Source organism: Nesoenas mayeri (assembly GCF_963082525.1).
Source record: "Nesoenas mayeri genome assembly, chromosome: 1".
Lineage (NCBI taxonomy): Eukaryota > Metazoa > Chordata > Aves > Columbiformes > Columbidae > Nesoenas > Nesoenas mayeri.
The window spans coordinates 5221757-5244760 of NC_137541.1; the positions used below are offsets into that span (position 1 = coordinate 5221757).

General features: G+C 43.5%; 1 protein-coding gene across 1 annotated transcript in view; it reads right to left on the reverse strand.

Moving 5' to 3' along the window:
- Positions 1-5159: 5159 nt before the first annotated feature.
- ITIH5 (inter-alpha-trypsin inhibitor heavy chain 5) overlaps positions 5160-23004 on the reverse strand; it is a gene marked incomplete at both ends in the record, with an annotated part of 43955 nt that continues 26110 nt past the window's right edge. Inside the window, 7 exons of the mRNA XM_080363264.1 lie at positions 5160-5458; positions 7078-7455; positions 10730-10846; positions 11903-11953; positions 12333-12886; positions 15662-15971; positions 18400-18571. Of these exons, the coding sequence (XP_080219390.1) occupies positions 5160-5458; positions 7078-7455; positions 10730-10846; positions 11903-11953; positions 12333-12886; positions 15662-15971; positions 18400-18571 (1881 nt within the window). The remainder of the gene's footprint in view (positions 5459-7077; positions 7456-10729; positions 10847-11902; positions 11954-12332; positions 12887-15661; positions 15972-18399; positions 18572-23004) is intronic.

Here is a 23004-nt window from a genome sequence, read left to right on the forward strand (position 1 = left end):
AAACACTGACATGAGAGAGGTGGAGGAAGAGGAGCAGCACTGTGATCCTTGAGCTGGCCAAGGAAGGGCAGGCTGGGGAATGCCAGTCGATCCCCGTGGATCTGCAGAGATCCTTTTGCCTGCCTCATCTAGGCCTGTCCTTCTGCGGTTGTCTCTTTGGGATGGTGTTGGTGCATCCTGTATGGGCTTGAGCAGTATCTGCTTTGCCTGTCTGACCCTAACCTGTACATGTTAAAGTTAGGGGTATGGATCTGTGCTTCCCTTGGCTGACCAGCTGGGTGTAAATTTTTGGCAGGGCTAGAGGCTGAAATCAAAAGATGATCTCCTTTTTTAATAGAAAATTAAAAAAAAATATATCCATCCTGTACTACCTGAAATGTGACACTTTTATATTCACAATGCTCAAAAGAACTGGTTTGCAATATGTATTTAAATGTCTTGAGCTGGGAATATGGTCTCAGTGGATCTGACACTTTTTACAGTTTTATAAGGAATGCAATAAATATTTGACCTAAGACCACTTCATAATTCAAATGCCTTCATGTGCTCGATGTTTTGCAAGACCTTAATGCTGTAAAGGGTGAAGGGGATCTGTTGAAGTCTTTCTTGACCAGTTTGACAGAGCAGGTTCCCTTACTGTAGCAGGGCTAACCTAGTAAACCTGCAGAAGAAGAGCTGATCACAGAGCTCTGTTTCTGTGGATGGGTTGTATGAGCCACTTCAGTGCAAAGGTGTGATGCTGCAGCATCAGCCTGTGCTGACTCCAGACCAGAACTAACCCGGAGATTGTTCCCAGTGGCCACCTTAAAAGTGAGTGTTTACCAGGAACTAGAAGTTGGCTACTTTCCTTTTACCTTGTTTAAAATAAACATAAAAAATCTCTGCAGGACCTGATTCAAAAACTAGATCTGAAGAATCAACTGAAGCCCTGTTAACCAGCACTGATGTTCTGGATGTAAGGGAATGGCCTCAGGTAGGACGGTTGCAGGAGTCCTGCAGATCCTGGCTCCAAATGTGAGGTGCAGGGCTTTCCCTTTGCTCTCTTTTTAAATGTGACTGAATTCATCTATAAACACACAAATGCAAAACACCTTGCAGCTTTCCTGGGGAGGCACAGTGCAGCTGCATAATGCCCTGCCAGGCTGAGTGCAGATACACAGCTTTGATGAGACCCACGGAGACTCCAAATGTCAGATAGTCCTCAGAGCAGGGCCTGATCCAGGATCAACTGAACCATTAGATCCAGCTGAGCCAGGGACAGGCTTTGCTTATTACAGAATAGCCCCCATAAGTGCTGGGCAGGAATTATCTTTCCCCCCGCTACCCCTGAGTCCCTTGTATTTTCAAAAAAAACCACTTCATATTAAGAAGCAAAAAACAAAGGATTTGGATTTTCTAACTTGGACAGCTTTTGACTTTTAACAGCTGATCTGAGAGTTTGTGAAGTTTGTTTGGTTTGTGGGGGTTTTGAGGTTTATTTTTTTTTGTTTTGTTTTCCTAACTTCAAAATAGTTTAGAAGCATTTGATGCAAATCAGAGACTTGCACGGCCCTTAGTGAACTAGATGTACTTGGCTACACTTGCAGCTGTGCAGCTTTATACTATATTTCTGGAAATTAACTCCCTGTTTGTTTCTTCCTTACTTAATGAGGGGTGAAAATCCTACTTGTGCTGGCACATCAAATGGCTTTTGGAACACATGACACGCAGCTCTCTGAATAGATCATTTATATTGCTTAGTGAAATCGGTTTCTCAATGCAACTTTTGCTTGTCTGGTGAAATTCTGTGCTGGTAACAGCTGGAATAACTCCTGTGCTGTTAAAGGTCTTGACTGAAAACAGATTGAAACAGCTGCCCTATTAGAAAGTTGCTCCCTTATTTTGGGGTGTACTGGTATTTTGGGTTTGGTTCTTGCTATGGGGCTGCACAGTGCAATGCTGCAGTCTGTGAAGATTGGAAATTCAGCCACAGCAAAGTCCTTGTCCTGCAGTGGAAGGTGAGTGATGTGATCTTCATCTTAGCCCTTGGCTAAGAAGTCTCTCAGTAGGCAATAGCAGAGCAAGTATGACGTGGGGGAAGGTTGTCCCTCTTGAGCATTGGGTGACCAGTGTTGTTTCAGCATCCCTAAATTCAGGAGTCCTGTCCCCTTGGCTGAAATGGTGGTGTGCAGTTGTTTCCATTGTGCTCCGAAGTGATTCCTCAGCCCTTGTTCCTGAGCGATCTGAGCAGTTTGCAATCTTTAACCATATTGCTGCAAAACAAAGTGCTCTGTGACACTGTTGGAGATGAGAACAAACGTGTGCCTGTGTGTGCAGTTGTCACAGTGCAGTGCTTGGGGGCTCTTTGTGTTACAGCAAAGGACCATGAGGACCAAGGCTGGACATGTTCTCCTTCTGAGAGAGAAATAGAGAAGTGTTGTGATACCCCTTTCATGGGTGGGTAGAGCTGAAGTTTATGGTCTTTGACCCGCTCTTGATGGAGCACAAACTGTTTTCCCATGTCTTATGCTATTGGATAAGACTGATCCAGCCTTTAAATATATGTATTTAAATTCTGTTTAGTGTGGGGGTAGACCGCCAGAGACTGTTCACATAACACACTTCTTGCCTCCCATTAAACATATAGAAGCTAAAGAACATCATTGATCTTAATTTTTCTGCTGAAATTACTCTGGTTCCCAACCTATTGTTATCTTGTGAGTGGTTCTTTCAGCCATCTGGTAATATGAGCTTGTCCAGCAGCGTAAAACATACATAACCTCAGCTTCAAAGCTCATTTTATCTTTGCCAAATGAAAGCTTCACTGCGGTGTTCACTGTAAAATATTTATTGTGAAATGGATAACTGGAGCCTTAATGAGAACTTGAGTATATCGCTCCAGGTGCTTCACATGGTTGGGAAGTTGGACTTGACCATTGTTCTTTTCAGGCCCTAAAAGGATGTTTCTTTGACTGGAGGAGGAGGAAGAGGAGTAATGATGCACCTGAAGCATTAGCAATATGTATGTTTGTGTATATATATATATACATATGTATATACAGGAGATAAGAGGAGAGCCTAAAGCCAATCACTCCCCGTAATGATATACTTGAACAGCAGAATGTGGAAGGAGGGTGAAGGTTTCCAAATCTCTTTTCAGTAAGGACAGTATGAAGAGGATACCTGCCAAACCCTGGACTGCCTGGAAGTTCACCACCACTATCCTGCTCACCCTGTTCTAGTGAAATGGGAGGTTATTTGAAATGGACTGGGTGATTTTCCCACTGCCTTTTTGGGTGGAGAAGCCAACCAGAGCATTAACCTCTGGTTATTGCACGCTAGGACTGTGTTGAAGGTGTTGCCTTCAGTTCTCCCTTGCAGGAGAGCTATTTCTCAAGATAGCTGTACCCAAAGTAGTAGTTCTTTTCTTTATGTTTTTTTCCAAACCATGAGCCTTGGCATGAGTTTTGCACTAACTGAGCTGTCTTAAGGGTCTTCCAGAGTGCAATTAAATCTAGCTGGTTCCTTTTGGTTCTCGCCCTCTTCCCCACAGCACACGGTGTGAATAAGCAACTATGCTTACTACCTGCCCTGCTGCCACAATGCAAGCAATACTAACTAGATGATCAAGCAACTGGAAAATCACCACTCCACCCCCAGCAGCTGGAGTTCCTACAGCAACAATATGATTTAAATATGCAAGAAAAAAAAAATCAGTCAAGATTGAACCTACTTCTGCAGGTCTCTGGCAACTCTATTTTCTCCTAACACATGGATGTTATTTAGCTCCTGGAGATGCTTCCACACCCGGCCTCCTTCCTTTCAGTTCTGGAAAGGCAGAGTATGTATGAGCTCAATTTGGCCTTGCCATGTAAATGTCTTTGTGGCTAAGTCCTCTTTGGCCAAGTTCTCTACTACGCAAACTCCCCTGTGGCTGATCTATAGCATTATTCAGTGATGCCTCACTTTAAAATAGACCACAGCCTTGCAGTTTAGGTTTGGTGGTTTCTTTCCAGAGCAGCACCACCTGCAGTGGGGGTGGCTGGCAGGCCTTTCTGTAACCTCCCATTGCCAAATTCCTGCAGTGTACAAATTCCTGCAGCGTAAGGAAGGAGAAGGAGCCAGGGAAGCTGGGATGAAAATGTTTGACGGTTTGGAGTAACTAAAGACTTCCTCCATGATTAGAAAAGCAGCTAGAAATGTCTAGTCTGCTTTGTAGGGTCATAAGCTGTCACAGGTGCTGGTTCATCATCCTTTAGAGAATTTAATCTCTGCTAAGCAGAAGTGATGCTCTGTTCAAGGAGATACTAAGTCTGTTGGAAGCTCGTGATGGAACTTCTTTTTGTCTCTGAGGGAGTCAAGACTCAAATCACTAAACCTGAAATGTTACTCAGATGAGATGCTTCATGGAACGGGAACCTGCACCTCTCCTGGTGCTGCTGAAGACCTGAGCAGCTTTTTAAACATGCTGCTTGTGCGCTGAGCAATAAACCATGTGAAGGTTTTCACCACTGTTTGAAGGGTCTGTACTGGTTCAGGGAACGTCACACTTAGTGGTAAATCCAGACCTCATCCCAATAACCAAGAAAGCAATAGCCTCTTTTGGCCTGCTGATTTGAAGTTTTGAGTTATTTGTTACCTCTTTGATGCTCGTGGGTCATTGCAGATGAATATCCACCCACCTCTCCTTGCTCTGTCTCTCTCCTTTCCCCAGGGACCATGGTTGGAGCAGGTGCTCCAAGTCACTTCTTCACAAAGCATATCACCCAACGTTGTCCCTCTAGATAGACACTGTGCTGTACAATCTGTGCCTCTCACTGGGTGACTCATGTGCCCCTGGGGGTATTGCACAGATCCCTGCAAGGGTTTATCTTATATCCAGCAGCTCTCTGTTAGATACAAGTGCTGGCCCATTTATCCCACATTTCCCATGTGGAAAGCACCCATCACACCTTTAACCACATCCTCAACCCTTCCCCCCCATATCCTCCTTGTCTTTAGGAATTTTGTGAGCAATGTTGATATAGCATGAAAGAGAGACAGCTGATTTCCAAGGGTAAAAAGCCTTGGTTTCTTTGGCACCAAAACGTAAAGAAATACTCATAAGTTGCCTAGCTCTAGAGGCTTCAGAAGGGAATCGCTGTCACACATGCTGCTGTGATGCGTTGCTGTGATCGGTCTTAAAGGCTGTTAATTGTCCCAAAGCTGGTCCCTGTGTCAAAAGGATGAGAAGCCAAGTAGTCTTTATAGCTCCCATCAATCAGTTTGTCCGCATTGTTTTTGGCAAACCAACAGTCAACTTCCTGCTGGCCATTGTAGATCCTTCTCTGCTTCCACACAACGGGAACCAGTCGTCCCTTCACTTTCAGGGTATTTGTAGGGTTTGACTTTAATGCTTCAGTTTGGTTCTGGCCAACCAGCTGATGACTTGTGTTTAGAGATTCCTGAAGAAGTTTAACTTCATGGTTCAAGAACTGACCTGCAAGGCAAGAGAAAATAGAGTCCATGACTGGCTGTTTTGTGCCTGTTCATAAGTTGTTATGGTTTTGGTTTGTTGCTTGTTTGTTTGTTTTTTAATAGGCTGTATTTTGAGGATTCTTAGTATATGGGGTTGTAAAAGGACTTCTCTGCAATAGCAAGATGAATCTGAGTCCTGTGCTTCCGAACATAGAGATAATAATAAAACCTTAATTATTTTTTTTTTGCTTCTCAACACACACTGCCTGAGCTAAAGACCTTTTTGAGCTACTAGTTGTAAGTTCCTTTCTGTGGGTCACAGTTACTAGAGGATAGTAACCCATACAATGCCCACCAGCAAGCATAAAGAAGATCTAGGCCTGAAGCTCCAAGTTTTCTTCCCTTGCTTTCTTGGGGGCAAACTCTTTCAGACTAAACTTAAGTGCAGGTTTAGAGGTTGGTGCTTGCAGGTAGCCTGAATCCAAAATCCTACTCCTGACACATCATCTGCTTAACCTGTAGGTGGCTGAATGTCATGGAAACTATGACTTCAGTCTTGGAGTTCCTCAGCTGTAAATGGTCATAAACATTGCTGCTTCTCGTTGGCTGAAGGAATCCAACCATCTGTTCATTCTCTGAGCCTACTTAAAGCCTAGTTGCTCTCAAACTGTGGGGATGGCTCTTCTTTCGCTTGACATTTGAAAGAAAGTGGCCCCAAAAGGTATCAATGGTTCTTGATCTCAATCAGGCTCAGGTGTGAACAGCTCAGTCCTGTGAAAACAGACCCTCTGGACAAGTACTTGAAGGGTAAGCCTGGCAATGTGCTAGCTCTGTGACTAAAGCTCTCCTCCAGAACCTACAAGAGCTCAGCTGACTGTCATAGAGTCATAGAGTGGTTCAGGTTGGAGGGGACCTTAAAGACCACCTAGTTCCAACCCCCTTGCCATGAGCAGAGGCACTTACCGCTAGACCAAAGCCCCATCCAACCTGGCCATAAACACTTGCAGGGATGGGGCATCCACAGCTTCTCTGGGCAACCTGTTCCAGTGCCTCACCACCCTCATAGGGAAATAATTTCTTCCTTATATCTGATCTAAATCTACCCTCCTTCAGTCTAAAGCCATTACTCCTTGTCCTATTACTACATGCCCTAGTAAAAAGTCCCTCTCCAGCTTTCTTGTCCTCTTTGCCTAGAGAGATTCAGACCCTTCTTTGCTATGTCCCTGAGAGCACATAAGTAACTGGGCTGTTCTGAATGAGGACTACTGTTAGACAATCTCTTACTGGTGCCTTTGTTCGGGGTTTTTGTGGGATATTTGGTTTCTATATCTGTATTGGGAGCATCGAGGATGTGTATTCTAATGACAAGTGTATTAAAAATCTTTTAAAAAGTGAAAATTTGAACAACAGGCACAGCCACATAGCTAGGATGGTGGGAGATAGCTCATACAGAAAAAGATGGGAGAGGAGATGAGGATACTACTGACAGAGAAGTTGTTTGAGGATGGATGTAAAAATCTCACCGGTGAACTTAATCCCCACCTGCCTTGTTCATTAGCTCCTATCTTTGACCTTTGAAACTGTTTGGGAGCATCATTTTTGTCTGGTTTACGGCTATGAACCTGAGAACACGTTACTTACCCAGTAGTCCGTGAGAGTTGGAAGAGAGGCCTTTACTGTTGGAAATGTAGAACCCCAGGTGATTCCTCTGATATGGGGCCGGCTTCTTGTAACGGTGAATGAGGATGACAAAGCTGATTGTGTCTCGTATCGTCACAGTGATGTTGGAATTGGCAGAGATGGACACCTCGAGGCTGCTGCTCCGCACAACAGCACTCCGATCGCAGGACAGAAGAAGTCTTTCCTCGTCATCCAGGATGATTCTTTTAGGTGTGATCTCTAGGTAAGACCTCTCTGGCTTATTGTTGAGGATTGTGATGGTGCTAAAGTAAGTCCGATGCTTCTTGTGGCCGTTGGGTGGTGCAGGAGCTCCAATTAATTGTCCATTCACAGTTACACCTTGCAGGAAAATAATCAATAAATGAAAGCTGGAACCAAGAATAGGTCTATTGTCTCAAAGATGAAAGTCTTGCAACTGAGGACATGAAGATTCACCACCTCATGCTCAATTATTTCACCTACCAGTGTTTAAAGCAGTGTAACCAGTCTGTTATAAAATGGATATTTTATATAGAGCACCTAAGTTTACCCAAGCTTAGAAAGACTGGCCTTCCTTGGAGCCAAGAGTCCCCAGACTTGCTAGTCCTAATATTGTGTACATAGTGCCACAGGACAGGACCAGTTCCTCAGCCTGACCACTTCCTAAACTCCATCCAACCTTAGACCTACCTATCATTGAGACAATGATAGATGGGCATTTTGAGTGACATAAGACAAATATTTATCTTCCTGACTGCTATAACCCGACGAACAGTGGTATGATTTACCTAGACCATCTATTTGTTGATGAGTAACTCAAACCTGGGCAAACATACTAGACTTGGAGGACTAGGAAAAGCTGCTGGCAGGCCTCCTTTTAGTAGGTTAGTAGGTCGAGAGAGGTTCTCCTTCCCCTCTACTCTGCCCTGGTGAGACCACACCCGGAATATTGTGTCCGGTTCTGGGCCCCTCAGTTCCAGCAGGACAGGGAACTGCTGGAGAGAGTCCAGCGTAGGGCAACAAAGATGATTAAGGGAGTGGAACATCTCCCGTATGAGGAAAGGCTGAGGGAGCTGGGGCTCTTTAGTTTGGAGAAGTGGAGACTGAGGGGTGACCTTATTAATGTTTATAAACATATAAAGGGTGAGTGTCACAAGGATGGAGCCAGGCTCTTCTCGGTGACAACCAATGATAGGACAAGGGGTAATGGGTTCAAACTGGAACACAAGAGGTTCCACTTAAATATGAGAAGAAACTTCTTCTCAGTGAGGGTGACAGAGCCTGGAACAGGCTGCCCAGGGGGGTTGTAGAGTCTCATACTCTGAAGACATTCAAACCCCCCTGGGTTTCAAACAAGACACATTCCTGTGTAGCCTCATCTGGGTGTTCCTGCTCTGGCAGGGGGATTGGACTGGATGATCTTCTGAGGTCCCTTCCAATCCCTGACATTCTGTGATATCACCAACTGGCATAGGGACTGAACTTCTAGAAAGAGACCCTGGGTGTATCCTCATGCTGCAGTCTCAGAGAGATCTCAGGGTAGTAGACAGTTGCAGTTTGATGTCCCTCTCTACCTAAGAAGAGAACGAGCCTAGGAAGCCACAGAGTAAGTGTTATTACCTTGGTCAACATGCTAAAGACTGAGCAGGACCAGTAAAGGGAATAACTTGACCTGCAACAGTCTTAAATGCTAAACCTCCCTAGGTGGCAGTGTAAGAAATTCAGGTTGTCCTTATGCCACTGAAAAAGAGGACCCTGAACCCTGCACTTCCATTGGGTTATTTCCAAGTTCACCACTTCTGCTCTTCCAGCTTCCCTCAGTTTTACCCCAAAAGCTACTTTTGAGTAGCTTAAGGTGCAGACCTCACTAAGTCAACTGAAGCCTAGACGTCCACAGTAAGATTCCAAATAATTTTCATTGTTTTTGTGACTTCCTGTCCATAAGACAGTGTTTCACTCCCCATGGGTTTCTGAACAGCTACTAGACAGTAACAATAAAGGAGGAGGCTTCTGGCTAATTCAGGCTAGACCAAATCCATCAACACTGAGATGAAATGTGTCCATATCCCAATTGTTGCTAAGGGAATCTTTCATGTCTGTCTTTATAGACTCAGCTTGCTAGTGCTGTAGGGTCTATTTTTCTTAACCCCATTCCACATTTGAGCCACAGAATCATTCAAGCAGAGGCACAAACACAGTTTGTGAAATGTTTAAAGGAAACTTTGCCAAGAGCTGGACCTTATTCACTAAGGCAAGCATGAACACAGAAATATGGAGGCTAGACCTCTGCCACACAGAACAGAATTCTTATAACTTTATTGTGGCATTTTTTATCTTCTTTGTAAAACAAGTCTGTGCATTGTCTCTGGTTTTGACACCTCTTGTTCCCACTATTTCTCTTCTCGGGACATAATCTGCTTATTAGCTGGCCTGCTTAGAATTCCAGATGGGATCAGAGCACAGCTTGGGCCCCTGGGGATAAGACCAGCTCGGGCAAAGCAGATCCTGAATCCTGTGGGTTTTATCAAGTCTGTCATGACTCTGTAACCAGTTTGGTAATTTCTTCACTGAAACAGCCTCAGTGCTTGGTTAGCCTGTTTGGATACTTTGTCCTGAAGCAAACAGTGCTGTAAGAGCGGAGTTCTAATAATAGAGCAATTTTGGTGAGTTCAAATCTTTTATTTTCATGTAGTAGCTTTGTAGCTACAGGGCTGATGAAGTTGCACTATTCAAGAAATGCACTGTTTCTGCACCAGAAAGCTGAATCCTCTGCGTAATCTCTCAGCATGGAGGTGGCTGCATGGCTCAGGGAAACACCACATGCCATATGCAAAATGCCTATGGCTGTTCGTTCATCTGTGGCTGTTGTAGGACTTGTCAAGCACAGCTCCCAGACCATACGGGGTCTAATGATCAGGGTCTCTAGACATGAGGAAGAATTTTTTTACACTGAGGGTGGTAAAACACATGAATATGTTGCCCAGAAATATGATAGATGTGTCGTCCCTGGAGACATCCCAGGCCAGGCTGGACGGGGCTCTGAGCAACCTGAGCTGGTGAAGATGTCCCTGCTCATGGCAGGAGTGAACTGGATGAGCTTTGAAGGTTCCTTCCAACCCACACTATTCTGTGATCAGGAACAGAGCTCTCCAACCTAACTGGACTGAAGGTGTGCAATGTGATCCTCATGCACTCAAGTGAGTCTCTTGTTCTCTTGATTCCAGTCAGTGAAGATCTGAACTAGGAAACGTTTGGATACACATGAAGGCCACTTGTCTGTATGGTTAGGTCTACTCTGTTGACACACAGTTCTGTAGATGTGTTTGTATTGTGTATGTAACAACGGCCTGGCCTCCTCCTTGCTTAGGATTGTTGTGTATTTACCCATAAGCGATGCCAAAGTTGAAGTTCAGTAAGTGCAAGTGAACAGTTTACCTCCCCTTCTAATCTGGGTGATCAGAGCGATAAAAATGGTGTGCACAAATTTTCCATTGTCTGTCTGGATAAGCAATTTTTTCTAATTTCCTCTCAGTTTCTTCGCTATGAAGCACCTTGGTGCTTAGTCTTATTGCTAGAGAGTGGGCTTTACACTACAATTTTCCCCCACAAGCAACTGCTTTACTTGGCTGCTCACCAGATTCCTTATGATCAGAGACCAGTCGGAGAATGTCCCCTGGTTCTCCATCAATATTGAAGCAGACAGAGAACTTGCTGGAGGGAAAATCAATGACAAAGTGAGGGTCTCCATCCGCTGAGAAAAGATGGAAAAAAGAGACAAATGTGAGAGACTTACACAAAATGGTAGTGTCCAAGAATGTAAAAAACCTGCTCTTCAAAGTGTGTTTGTCCATGTTTTTTCTAAGACCCCGTGGTTTGTTGTTTTTTGAGGGTCAGGTGGTGTTTGCCAGGAAATGCCAATTTGGCTTTGTTTTTCACAAGGATTATTTTATTTCGGTTTGTTTTTTTCTCGTAAGAGAGGTTGGGTTTTCAATGAAAACTCAAAACAGTCTGTGTGAAAATCAGGGTATTTTCTTCCTGTAATAAAATTCTCGTGATTTATGGGAGTTGTCATGCAGGTTTTTTATATTTCTCCATATTCTGTTGTCAGGCTACAATCCCCACAGGACAGAAAAAAGTATCTTCTAACCGAGGACTAGTGCATGGGCACACCTCAGACTGAACCTTCCTGGCCCTCAGATTGGAGAAGTCAACAGCAGATAGTAAACAACCCCACAATATTAATTTTTTCAACAATCATTGACCTATCATGAACAACCAAATAGGTGTAATTAATAATAAAACAAGCTAAATTCCTAGTTTTTAAGGTAGATTGGACCTTATCTAGTGAAATTGAAGTCTAGATTATTGTTTTTAATGTATGAGAAGGACATTCGGTAAAGGTGCAGAACCAAGAGGAAAATAGTGAAACACTATGGAATTTTCTCTTCTTTTTCCATTCAACATCATTTTTTATGTTTCAGCAACATCATTACTTTATAAAATGGGGTTTTTTAGTATTTCTAGTACAGAGAGTATGCGCTTCCTGGTCTCCCCAATCTACAGAAGTACCAAACCTGAGGATCAAGTGTTATAGATCATCTGCCTTGCTGTGTTTCCTCACATCACTTCTCATTACTTATCCTCTCTGTGTTTTGCTGTTTTCGTTTTCCTTTCTCCTCTGCAAGTCTGGTAAACAGGCTTTTGGCTGATTGTCAGGATGGTTATACCACAGTGGCATGCAACTGAGGTTTCCATAAATCAACAACTATTATTTTGAATTATTAAAGGCATGAAAACAGGTACTGACCTGAAGTTTTGGAGATTTTAATTCTTTGTTTATCTTGCTGTCTGCGTATACCTAGAAGTGGGGAAGGCAGGCTGTTACAATTACTTGTTGAGCAGCAGAAAGAGACGTAGTATAACAATGGTGCCAAAATATTATTTAGCGAGATTATGTGAAGTATACTTGCAGCTACTTTAAGCTTCATTTAGAATATCAATTTTTCTTCAGTGATACCTACAGAGCAGTAAGCGCTTCAAGGGGGTGAGTCAGGTGCCTAAAAAGTTTGCTTAGGGTCACGCAGCCCACAATTAGTAAAATCAGTATGAAAATCTCTGCTTTCTGTTTACCACTGCTCGGTTCATTGGCTAGACCATCCCTGTTGACAAAGTCAGCCATGAGACATCACCTACATGAAGAGATTTCTTACCAACACATGGTTATTTTTCTCTCATACCTGGTGGTGCCTTGTGTCCCTGCAAGCTCTGCAACTTCTCACCGATGCCATCGGTAGAAGGGGTGATAAACTCCTCTTGAGGTGGTTCTGAATGGAGCCCAGCCTCTCTCATCTTCAGAACGGTGAAGGGAGTAACAAAATTGTAAGTCAATGCCATTGACTTGGCTTTCTCCATCAAATAGTCTTTTTCCTGGTTGTCATCACTCTTCAACCGGGAGTTAAGCAATTCCTTGATGGTGAGGTAACTCCATGCCCTCTCAATGTAATTATTATCACCTTTGCCATCTTCCAGGCCAGGGACACCTCTGATGTCATTCCTGCTTGGCAGGTCAATAGCCACATCTGTTTTGAGGAGAATGTACTTCTTGGAGTTGCTAGCAGTCACCTCTACGTGGAGACTGTCGGAGGTGCGGTTGATGAGTTTGCCAGCTATTATAATTTCAGAGCCATTGAAGTAGTTAGGGAAGAAGTTCTGAGTGACTTGCTCCACATTGTCTTCAGAGTAATCAACACGGATGTCAGAGAGAAGGGGTGTTCCTATTTCATCATAGAACCTTAAACAAAAACACATTTCTCACCGTTAGTACTACTCATCCAAGTGTATGCACACACTCTTGCACTTACACATGGCCAAGGATGTAGTCAGACCAACTAATATGGCTCCTAAGACATTCAGGAGGAGTTAGAACTACCAGGCCTCATATTTAACCACTGCATCCACTGTAACTGGTCCCAAAGGGCCAAGGGAGTCTCTACCCTTAGGGATTTTCAAAACTTGAGAACACAAGATCCTGAGAAACCTCACCTAAATTTGAAATTAGCTTTTCTCTGAGCAGAAGGCTGGATTACATGACCTCCGGAGGTCCCTTCAACCAAAATTATTCCCTGCCTCATTGTAGTTTCCAGTGTTTCTTAGGCATCTAGACAGAGTGTCTTAAGTATGTTCAAAGCATCCCACCATGGCCTGGCAGTCACCTTCCTTCCACTATGATTCCAGAGCTCTTCAAGGAGATATTTGTGACCACTTAAGTTTGCTTAAGAGCACGTGTCCATTACAAGTTAATTCTTCACTTCTCAGGCTCATAGAAAAAACTCTAGTTATTTCAAAATATACTTAGAAGAGATACTGCTACCCACAGTTGTCTAGTGGTGTTCTGCATGGTATTTCAGAGCCAGAAACTGTAAGACCAAGATGTCAGGGCCCCCAAAGCTGAGAGTATCTGATCAGAAGCTTCTGTACCACTGGAAGAGCCCTAGATAACACGTTTTGGAATGGTCACTGTGGGACAGGCAGGAATGAAGTTTTATTAGGGTCAAAGGAGAAAGAAAACCAAGAAAGAATCTCACTGTGCCCAGTGAGCACTGTGGGACAGGCAGGAATGAAGTTTTATTAGGGTCAAAGGAGAAAGAAAACCAAGAAAGAATCTCACTGTGCCCAGTGAGCACATTTCCAAGGCATTGAGGAGTCGTAACTACTGAATACAGGCAGCTTGGCAGAAGAGAACTCAATGCTACCCTATTGCTAATTTTCTTTTGGAGCAAGACATGGTTTCCATGGAGCTTAACCCTATAATGCCTTGTTAACATGACCTACCATACTTCTGTGAATACTTGTTCAGGCCTCAAAGCTTTTACAAGCAGTCAAGTTTGCAACACTGTGTTTTCCCTGAAATAATGTGCTTTTGATGGATGTTCCCAAACTGCTCCGCGAATGCCATATTTCCCATTTAAATGCCAGACTCTTCATCTCTTGGCAAGTGATTTGAGTCTAATTTGGTAAATAAATGAAGAATTGGCCTCAGAAGTTTTTGAGTTTAAGCTACATTTCTTTTTCACATCTGCTTAAACAGATTGTCTGGAAGCTAGAGTCACACTTTCTGTTTTATTCTCTCTCCAAGGAAAACCAAAGCCTGAATTGGTTGACTTTCTTTTAAAGTCTTTCTAAGCACTCTTTGATGCAGAGACCTTGTCACAATTTAAAATGTGAGTGAATTAAACCTGACAGCTCTCTGTGAAATAACTCCTCGGTTTTAACAAATGGTGGAGTGAGAGATACAATGTCTTATAGCACAATGCAGGGAAGTATCTGTGTAAAAATACAACCCACTGACCACAAAAATCAGAAATTACATTGGCACCCATGTCGATTTTCCCTCCAACTGTGGTTTGAATTGGCCTCCAGGAAGTGATTTTCTGTGTAAATTTGGCACCAGGTGCCCAATGTGTTTGCCACCTCTAAGCTTGATAAACAGTGAGCTGTTTATCAGACATATGTGTTTGAACAAGTGCTGGGTTCCTTGGCACAACCAATAAGCACATCCTTCGTGTGCCATGGAATGCCACTCACTACCCAAAATGCATGTTCTGAGAAGCAAATGAGATGGGTGGAATGGCAGATGGATCTACAAAATCCAATTTAAAAGGAAGACAACCCTTGTCCACACATCACAACCACAGGAAGAAAAGCTCTAGTGGAAGGTTCAAGATTCATTGCTCCAGATGAATTAGACACTAGCTAGCCAAGAGGTCTCTTTGTTTTCCGAGGTTCAAAACTAACATTTTGGGAGTCAAAGACAAAGATTTTTGCTTGGAAATACTGACATGCTGCCTGACATTTTAGACAGAGCTGTGGTTCAGGTATCATTTTGTTGTTCCTTACTAGGGTCTCCCCTTGAACTACAGCTCCATGATCACAGAAGAGGAACGTAATCTCTGCTTCTACTGAATGAGAAGGATTACAGGAAACTTGTTAGGAGTTTGGGTTACAAAGAATAAGAGGATTAAGTGACTACATGATCAACCCAGCATATTTTTCAAAGTCAAGTATTTTGGAGTTTGAACATAAGGATATATTAAAAAACAAAACGAAACAAAAAAACCCCCCACAAATAAACAAAGAAACAAACAAAAAGAAATAATTTTCTGCCCCAAACTGGTATCTCCATTCCTGAGCCCCTCCGTACTGTTTATGTTGTCAGTTTGAAGCAAGCAATCCATCTTTTCCTCGCTCCCTCCACCTGCAGAGAGGTGCCACTCATGCCTCCCATCTCTCCAGGTTTACATGCCCAAAACAAATATCTGAATTAGCAAAACAAATGCCTTGTTCTGAGGGGCTGGGAAGCTGCAGTACAGCTCAAGGGATCTTCTGGGAAGGAGACAATTTCTGGGTATGTCTCCTCAGTATCTGAGCATACTCTGCCTCTCTCTACCAGAGCTGAGCCTCAGAGAAACTCCCATCGCTTGCAATGTCTCCTTTGAAGATTTTCCCTCGCAAAACCCTTGCCTAGAGGACCCAAAAAATATCTGAGCACAGAAAAAGCAGAACATACCCTTTGAGGTGACTGGCTGCATCCTCATCCTCCTGGAAATGCCTCGTCATGCCACAGTTTTCCAGTGCCATTCTCTCCAGCAGCTTGTGGTCCACATCATTGCCAATGCCAATGGTGAAGAGGCAGAATTTATCACGTATAGCATCCTTGGTGTTGCTGAGGATTCTGGACGACTGTGTTTCCCCAACAGTGGGCCTCCCATCCGTGAGGAAGATGATCAGGGAGACGCTCCTGGCATCGATGTCGTTCTGAACAATGTAATCATTAAGCAGCTTTGCACCAGTCTGGAGAGCACCATTAATATTTGTCCCTAGGAAGTTATCAAAAGGATTAGCTCATTTCTCCTCCTAATAGGGGTACAAATAATCTTCCTAAACTCCATTTAGTATGACGACAGCATCTGTATTCATCGGGATGTTCCTTTTCTCTACATGAGGTTGCACTGGCCCTTTAATTCAGTTCAGCTCTGTTACTCAGCACCAGTATGAACTGAATTAGGAATCACAGTCTATTATGTGAAATTGCCATATTCTTGAATGTCTCAATGTACAATAATCAGCCATGATAAGCAGAGTTACGGCACATACCATGTCCTGCCAGTACATACAAAAATAGTTAAACTTAATTACGGGGCTCTCCCAGATTATATCTAACTAGGAAAACAAGTTCTGCTCACTTTGCCTGAAGGGCACAAGTTTTGGAGAAAGAGAAAAAGCCTTCAAATGCGAAAACAAGTGGTTGGGTTTGTTCTTCAAACCCCAGGGGCTAACAAAGTTCAAAGGGAAGAGAAACGGTTTTGTTAGCTGAGGAGTATGTTTTCACGAAACAATTGGCTAGCAAAGAATGGAGCTGCTTGAAGTGGGGAGAGAAGGAGAAAAGAGAAAATAAATGAGGAAATAGAGGTACTTTAGAAGAATAACCATGAAAAGGATTCAAACCTACTGCATGCTCAGGGAAAAAGAAAGCAGGAAAATGAGCACAGGTATCTCCTTGCTCCATGTATTTCTTGTACCAGTCAAGGCAAAGAGAGATTGATTGTGGAATCCTTGCAAAATCAGCATGTCTGGGTTAAAAACAGCTCAGGTATCTAGAAACTCAGTGTGCACAGCTCCAGTGACTGCAGCAAGATAAGTAATAGGAAATGGACTAAGATTTCAGAAAAGTCCTCAAAATACAGACTGTTTTTCTTGCAAAATGGTTTTGAACCAAAACCATGCACTTCAATATCCTAATACTCTCTTAGACTCCATCCAGATCCAAAATTTCAGAAAGAGTTTTCTCCTCAGAAACAAGAGAAAAACATCCCATGTGGCAGAGTGTGTCATTTCAAAACCAGCCAGATCGCAGAGTTACCAAGCACCGAAAACTGTGGTTTGCCACATATACAAATATTTAGCAGCAATATTTTGTTCCCGTTTCATCGGTGTGTGAGTATGACACGGCAGTGTACGCACTGCACGTTCTTCGTGTCTGTGATTTGCAAGCCTGAGTGCATTCACGTTCACTCGAAGATGCTGAAGAAATATCAGTTGTATAGCGAAAATGCAGAGTTAGACAAAACTAAAGTACTGCAGGCCTGTGATGGAGAATCACTGCACCTTCCTGATGAACCTGAGTTAATAATTTCCTTTACTTTTGTTCTCTGGCAGGTTCACAGGCAAACTCAGCTGGTTCCTGCACAGCTCTTTTGGCACTCCAGGAGTAAAAAGTTTTCTACTCTGAGTTTAGTCCCATTATTGGTAATTGTTTAACTGGGCAGGTCCCATGACCACTTCCTAAACTCTTCTTCTCACAATACAAACAGTACAGCAAACCATCCTGTTTTCTGTGTTTTTCCATCGGAGAGTTTCCTTTGCTAGGAGTGGTCACTGGTCAGGAGAAGCCACGGGAAGGCTCTGTCTGACCTTCAACCAGCTGTGACTGCTTGCATGGAGAAGGGTTTGCACAGCTCATTTTGAAGCTTTCTGCTTATCTCAGGTATGATGGGCATACCTGCCAAAGTATGTTTGGTTATAAACCTCACTATGTTGTTGTTTTGGGGTTTTTTTTTATACTAGAGTCTGTAGCCTCATAGGAGACCACTGATTCAAATTCAAAATCATGTCTGCACTCTACCACTGTTCTGGGGTCTCCTCCTCTCCCCTCTTCCCTTCTGGCAACAAGGCACAAACAAAAAGGGTCAAGAAATTCTTAAATATCATTCTGGCTGCTCCTTGGTAGAGACATGAAGAAGACACTACTAGGTGAGAAATCAGGTCCTGTAGAAAGCAATCCCACAGCGCAGGCTGAGTAGTCCATCCCTGGAGTTTCCAGCCCAGACAAAATCATGCACCTGCTTTTAAACAGGCTTTCAGAAATCACACAAGTACCAGCCCTGTGTGTCCTTCACCAAAATACGGTATTTTTTTCCTATGTCCTCAATAAATAACCCTGGGAACTTTCCCACTCTGAGGGTCTCACCAGATAAATGGGAGAATGGGCGCAACTTGATTTTAACAGGTATATCGGGTCCTATGACTGGATGTGGGGACACTTTCCCATCGTGCACACTGATAAAGAGCACGTAACATTGTGTCACATAAACCTGAGTGGAGGTAGTGAATGGCCCCCCTTGTCCCATGACCTAAGTCCCAATGTGTTTTTATTGCCACATACTACAGGACCACATTCACCACTGTCCATTCTGCTGTAGTTAATTGGATAGCAAAATTAATCCCGTTCGTATCTCTGGACCATACCTCCAGTAGGTGACATATTATGAATGTACTTTTTTGCATCTCTTATATTATTTGGAGTAACTGGCACCATCTGGTCCTGCTGCCAGACCTTTATTCGGTTGGAAAAGCCAATGATATTGAAGTGGTCTTCAGGCCTTAGGTCCTGGAGAATTGTGAAGAGAGCTTCTTTGGTCTAGAAAGAGAAGAGAAAAGAGACCAGTAGGCACAACTGTCACTGTTTTAGTGGGCAAGGATTTAATTCTTAAGAGGTTTACTGATCTTACAGATATTTCTTATAGATATCTCTACACTGCCGGTTTGGCTGATGAAGGCAACTGTGATGTCCTCTCAAGGCCAGGTCTTCTGTGGTGTCAGGTGCTACACAACTATAAGATGAACAACCCTTGCCCAGAAGATCTTGCAAAGCTGTGAGAAATGTGCTTGGACCTAAAAGCTTAAAACTCATTCATGACAATTAGGATAAAAGCTCTCACTGACTGGGAAAACCATGCCCTGAACTAAGGGATACTAAATAATGTTGACTAATACCAAATGCTCTTCTATATCCTTCCAGACTTGCTGTAAGTCGCATATTGTTAAACAGGTTACTTATAATATACCTCTAAATATGTCAAGGATGCAACTGCTCTGTTTATAATTAAAATACCAGTTAAGCTAATACGTTCAAATGAATGTGATATAAAAAGGAGCCCTGACTAGTCATTGCAGGTTCTACCTGCTAGTCAGTTTTGTCCCAGGCTTGTTTTTCCAGCAATATGTCAACGTTATATTGCTCCACTGTTCATCATCCTATGTAAATACAGTCAATCACAGTGAGGAAAGCTGGTATCAAGATGAGTTCATAGCAAGAGAGGCTAAGGTTCCTGGGTAATGGGAAAGACAGGCCGTTGAGGATAAGCCAGCAGAAAGAGTGCAGATGTGTCCAGTTCTCCCCAGTGTGACCAGCTTTGATTTAACAGCCATGCAGCTGTGTTCGCATGGAGACAAACTTCGGCTTAGTAAGACCAGCTCAGAGAAGATGCCCAAAGGCAGCCTTTGTCTATGCAAACATACCCTATCCTTGGATGAAAAACACATGGAAAGAATATGAGGAAATATCTGTAAGCAGAGGGATCAGCAGCTTCTCAGCTCTGCCCCTTCTTGGTCAGCATTAGGCCTTTCAAATTCCAAGGAAAGCTATGTAGGAAATAACATGGTGGGCTCATCAGCATTTAAAGCTTTCTCTTGTGCCTGTCAAGGAAATATGTGAAGGGCTTGTTCAGAAAAAAAATACAAAAGGTAATTAACGATTCTGGAAACCACATGTTTCTAGGCCTAATGTTGCTATAATAAAGACAGTTTGGAAAAGAGCTGAAAGGACTGATCAAGCTGTGTCATCAATATCCCTCTGGAGTCTACATTGAAGCCGATGATGCAATGATGCAACTGCAAACAAATTACCCACCGCAGAGGAATCTGTAATCCTCCCAGCTGTTGTCTTGGCTTCCTGTTCATCTGATGTTAAGGGGAATATTTCCCATAGCTTCAAACAATCTGGAACCAGGTCTGGAGTCCCTCCCTGCCTGTTTCTGTCCTCTGTATAAACCGTTTTCCACTGTAGGGATCACAGGATTCATCTCCCACTTGCTCAGCTGGAACATTGCTCCACGTCTCACCACCACACATTTTATTAATGTTTCAAAGATGAGGATACTAAACCAAATGCTGGTGGAAGAGGTTCTTTCAAAGAGAAGGAGAGAGCCCTGCTTGGATCAGATTATGATATGCACCAAATAAACCTTCCAGAAGATGAATCCCTGTCCCAAACATGAGGGCTGTCTCCCCAGCCTAGCAGTCCATAGAGAGCTTGCTAAGATGAGCTAAATAGACATTATTTCAAAAGGAAGGAAAAGCTTTATGCTGTCTCATCTCCTCTTTTACAATAGCCTTTGTATTGTAAAAATGCATCAGTTAATCCATATTACCCTTCAGAGGGACACTCAAGCATTCACAATCCTGTTTTACAGAAGTGAAAATTGAGGCACAGACTACTTTAGTAGTGATGTTAAGGCCACAAGTTGAGAGCTTTCCAAAACCTGGAGTTTCCAGCTCTCAATCCAGTAGGTCAAATAATCTCTCATGCACATGTAGAAGAGCAAAGCAGCAATCACACAGTGAAGGACTCTTGGATTTATTTTGTAATAACAAGAGTGGCCCTCAAAAAAATGAGATCAAAGTGAGTAAAAAGTGAAAATAGAGAAGCTTCTACCCTGTTTAAGCATGATCAGGCTTTCATGCCAACCTCCGCTGAAGGAAATTTTGGGCAGGATGGTAAAGCAAGAAACAATGAGCCCACAACAGCTCCCCATGTGCAACATCCCTCCTCCACTCCCTGCCATGGGAAGGCAAGGGAGGAAAAAAGAGGTGCCTAGAAGCAATGATTTGGAGCAAAACTCCCCAAGTCTCATTATCCATATTATAGCTCTGATTATAATTAATATCATTTGACCTTTTCCATTACAAAACCTTTTATTTTTCAGTTTTTTTGCAATTCTGTCCAACTGCACTTTTCTCAGAGGGGTTTATTGGGCTGAACGGCTCTGTTGTTTCTGCAAACAAGGCAAGAGGAAAAACAATCTTGCTTTGGCCTTCTTGCAGAGAGAATGCGTCTCACCTCCAGAGGGCTCAGAAATTCCTTTTGACATTCTTGCCTGCGTTCAGCCAAAAGAAAAGGAAAATAAAAGGCGAAACAACGCAGAGCAGCAGTGCAGTTTGTGTGCACACAGCATCCAAGCTAGAATTGCGGAGGGGTCAGGAGGGAATCGAAGCAGATTTTCACTTCCCCACACCCTCATACAGGGGCCCAGTGTGGGGCTGGGACCATCTCTCTCTCTCCCCTTCTTTCATTCTCTCTTTCCTTTTTGTCTCTTATTTTTGTCACAGTTAAGTCATTTCCATGGAGTTTGATTCAGTTTTTCTCAGGAAAAAAAAGTATGTCATATTTTAATGCAGATGCACAGACAGCCTGGATTCTGGCATCTCAATCGGATGCTTGTCTCTGCAATTAAAACAAAACAAAACAAAACAAAAAAAATCCCCAACAACAACAAAAAAAACAAGCTTTGAATTTGTGGAACTTGTGTAATATATATATACATAGAAACATATGTACAAGTGTGTGTACGTGTACCTGGTTTTGCTCCAAAGCAAACAGAATGAGGGAGGCCATATGGTCCGTTCTCCTGCAGTTTTTACCTCATCCCCAGCAAAAATGAAGGGTGGGATTCAGCTTTCCCAACTCGGTCATCAGAAAGCTGGGCATTGCATCTAATCCCTCTCTAGGCAGGGAAAGGCACCTCCAGAGAGTGATCCATCCCATCTGTTTTGGACAGGGTTTAGGATGGGCTGAGTCATTGCCTGGAAATGCCTGTCTCCCTGCATTACCTCCAAGAGGCTGAGTAGCTCAACTATAGAGAAGGTGGGACTCACCTCAGACCAAATCCTGCCCGGTCCTAAGCAATATGGCACTTACTGGTGCCAAAAGGAGCTGAACTGGCTCTCCATCTCTCCCAGAGTACTCTGAATTTCCTGGCTTATCCCATGTATTTCTATCCCTCCTCCCAGCTCATAAGAACCTGCAGGCTTATCCTGAACACTGCAGTCCCTATGGGGTGGCAACACACACTTTGCTACCAATATCCCTCACCCATAAATGGGCTGAAAGAGAGACGTGACTTCCCTCTGTAGGGCTGGATACAATTCAGGAGCTGGCAGGCAAAAGCAACTTTAAATAAGGAGAATATCTTGGTAAAAGTGCACTGCTTGAAATCCTTTAAGTAGGCAGCTATGACTGAGTGCTCTTGGTGCCCGTCCCGCTCCTCCAGCAGCCCCCAGGCAAGGATTTGCAGAGCATTTCGTGCAGAGAGTGCCTGGCAGCAGCTTCAGTCGGGACGCAGCAGCGAGTTTCTTGTTCTGGCCATGTAAGGCCACAGCTGGAACTTCTCCTGGCTCTGAGGAGCCAAGGGCTGAGGCTGCCGGGATCCCCAAGCTGCTCCACTGCTGATGGGGTCTTTACATTTCTAGTCCTTCCTGGCCCCAGTGAGTCATTGCACTGAAACTGGTGCCAAACGCACGCTCCTGAGAGACAGAAAATTAACCGTTTCTTCCGTGGTGAGAGCCAGATCATTCCTCCACGGCTGTGTGTACAACACTGATTCATTTTGGGGATAAACTGTGCACAGATGTAACCCAAGGGTCCAGTGCCCTTGTGCCAGGGGCTCTAAGGTGAAACCCTTCTCCCAAAGTGTTTGCCTGAAGAGATGCATTTTTGTGTGGATGGTGGAGAAAGGATTAAAGGAGAGGATGTCATGAAGTAGCAGTGCAAAACAGAAAAAAAATGCCAGTTGGGAATGGTTTGTACCTGTCAGAGACAAGTTTTAAATGAGGATTTAAAAGAGAATAACTTGGGAGACGAAAATTCCTCCGTTTTCCCCAAATTAGAATGGATGAAATTGAGCTGAAAGGTGGAGTCAGAATTGCCACTCCAGAGCATATGAGTTGAGAAGCTGTGCTGGTGAATGAGCTCTCAGCACAGCTGGAACCTGGGGCTTGAAAGAGACAAGTCCA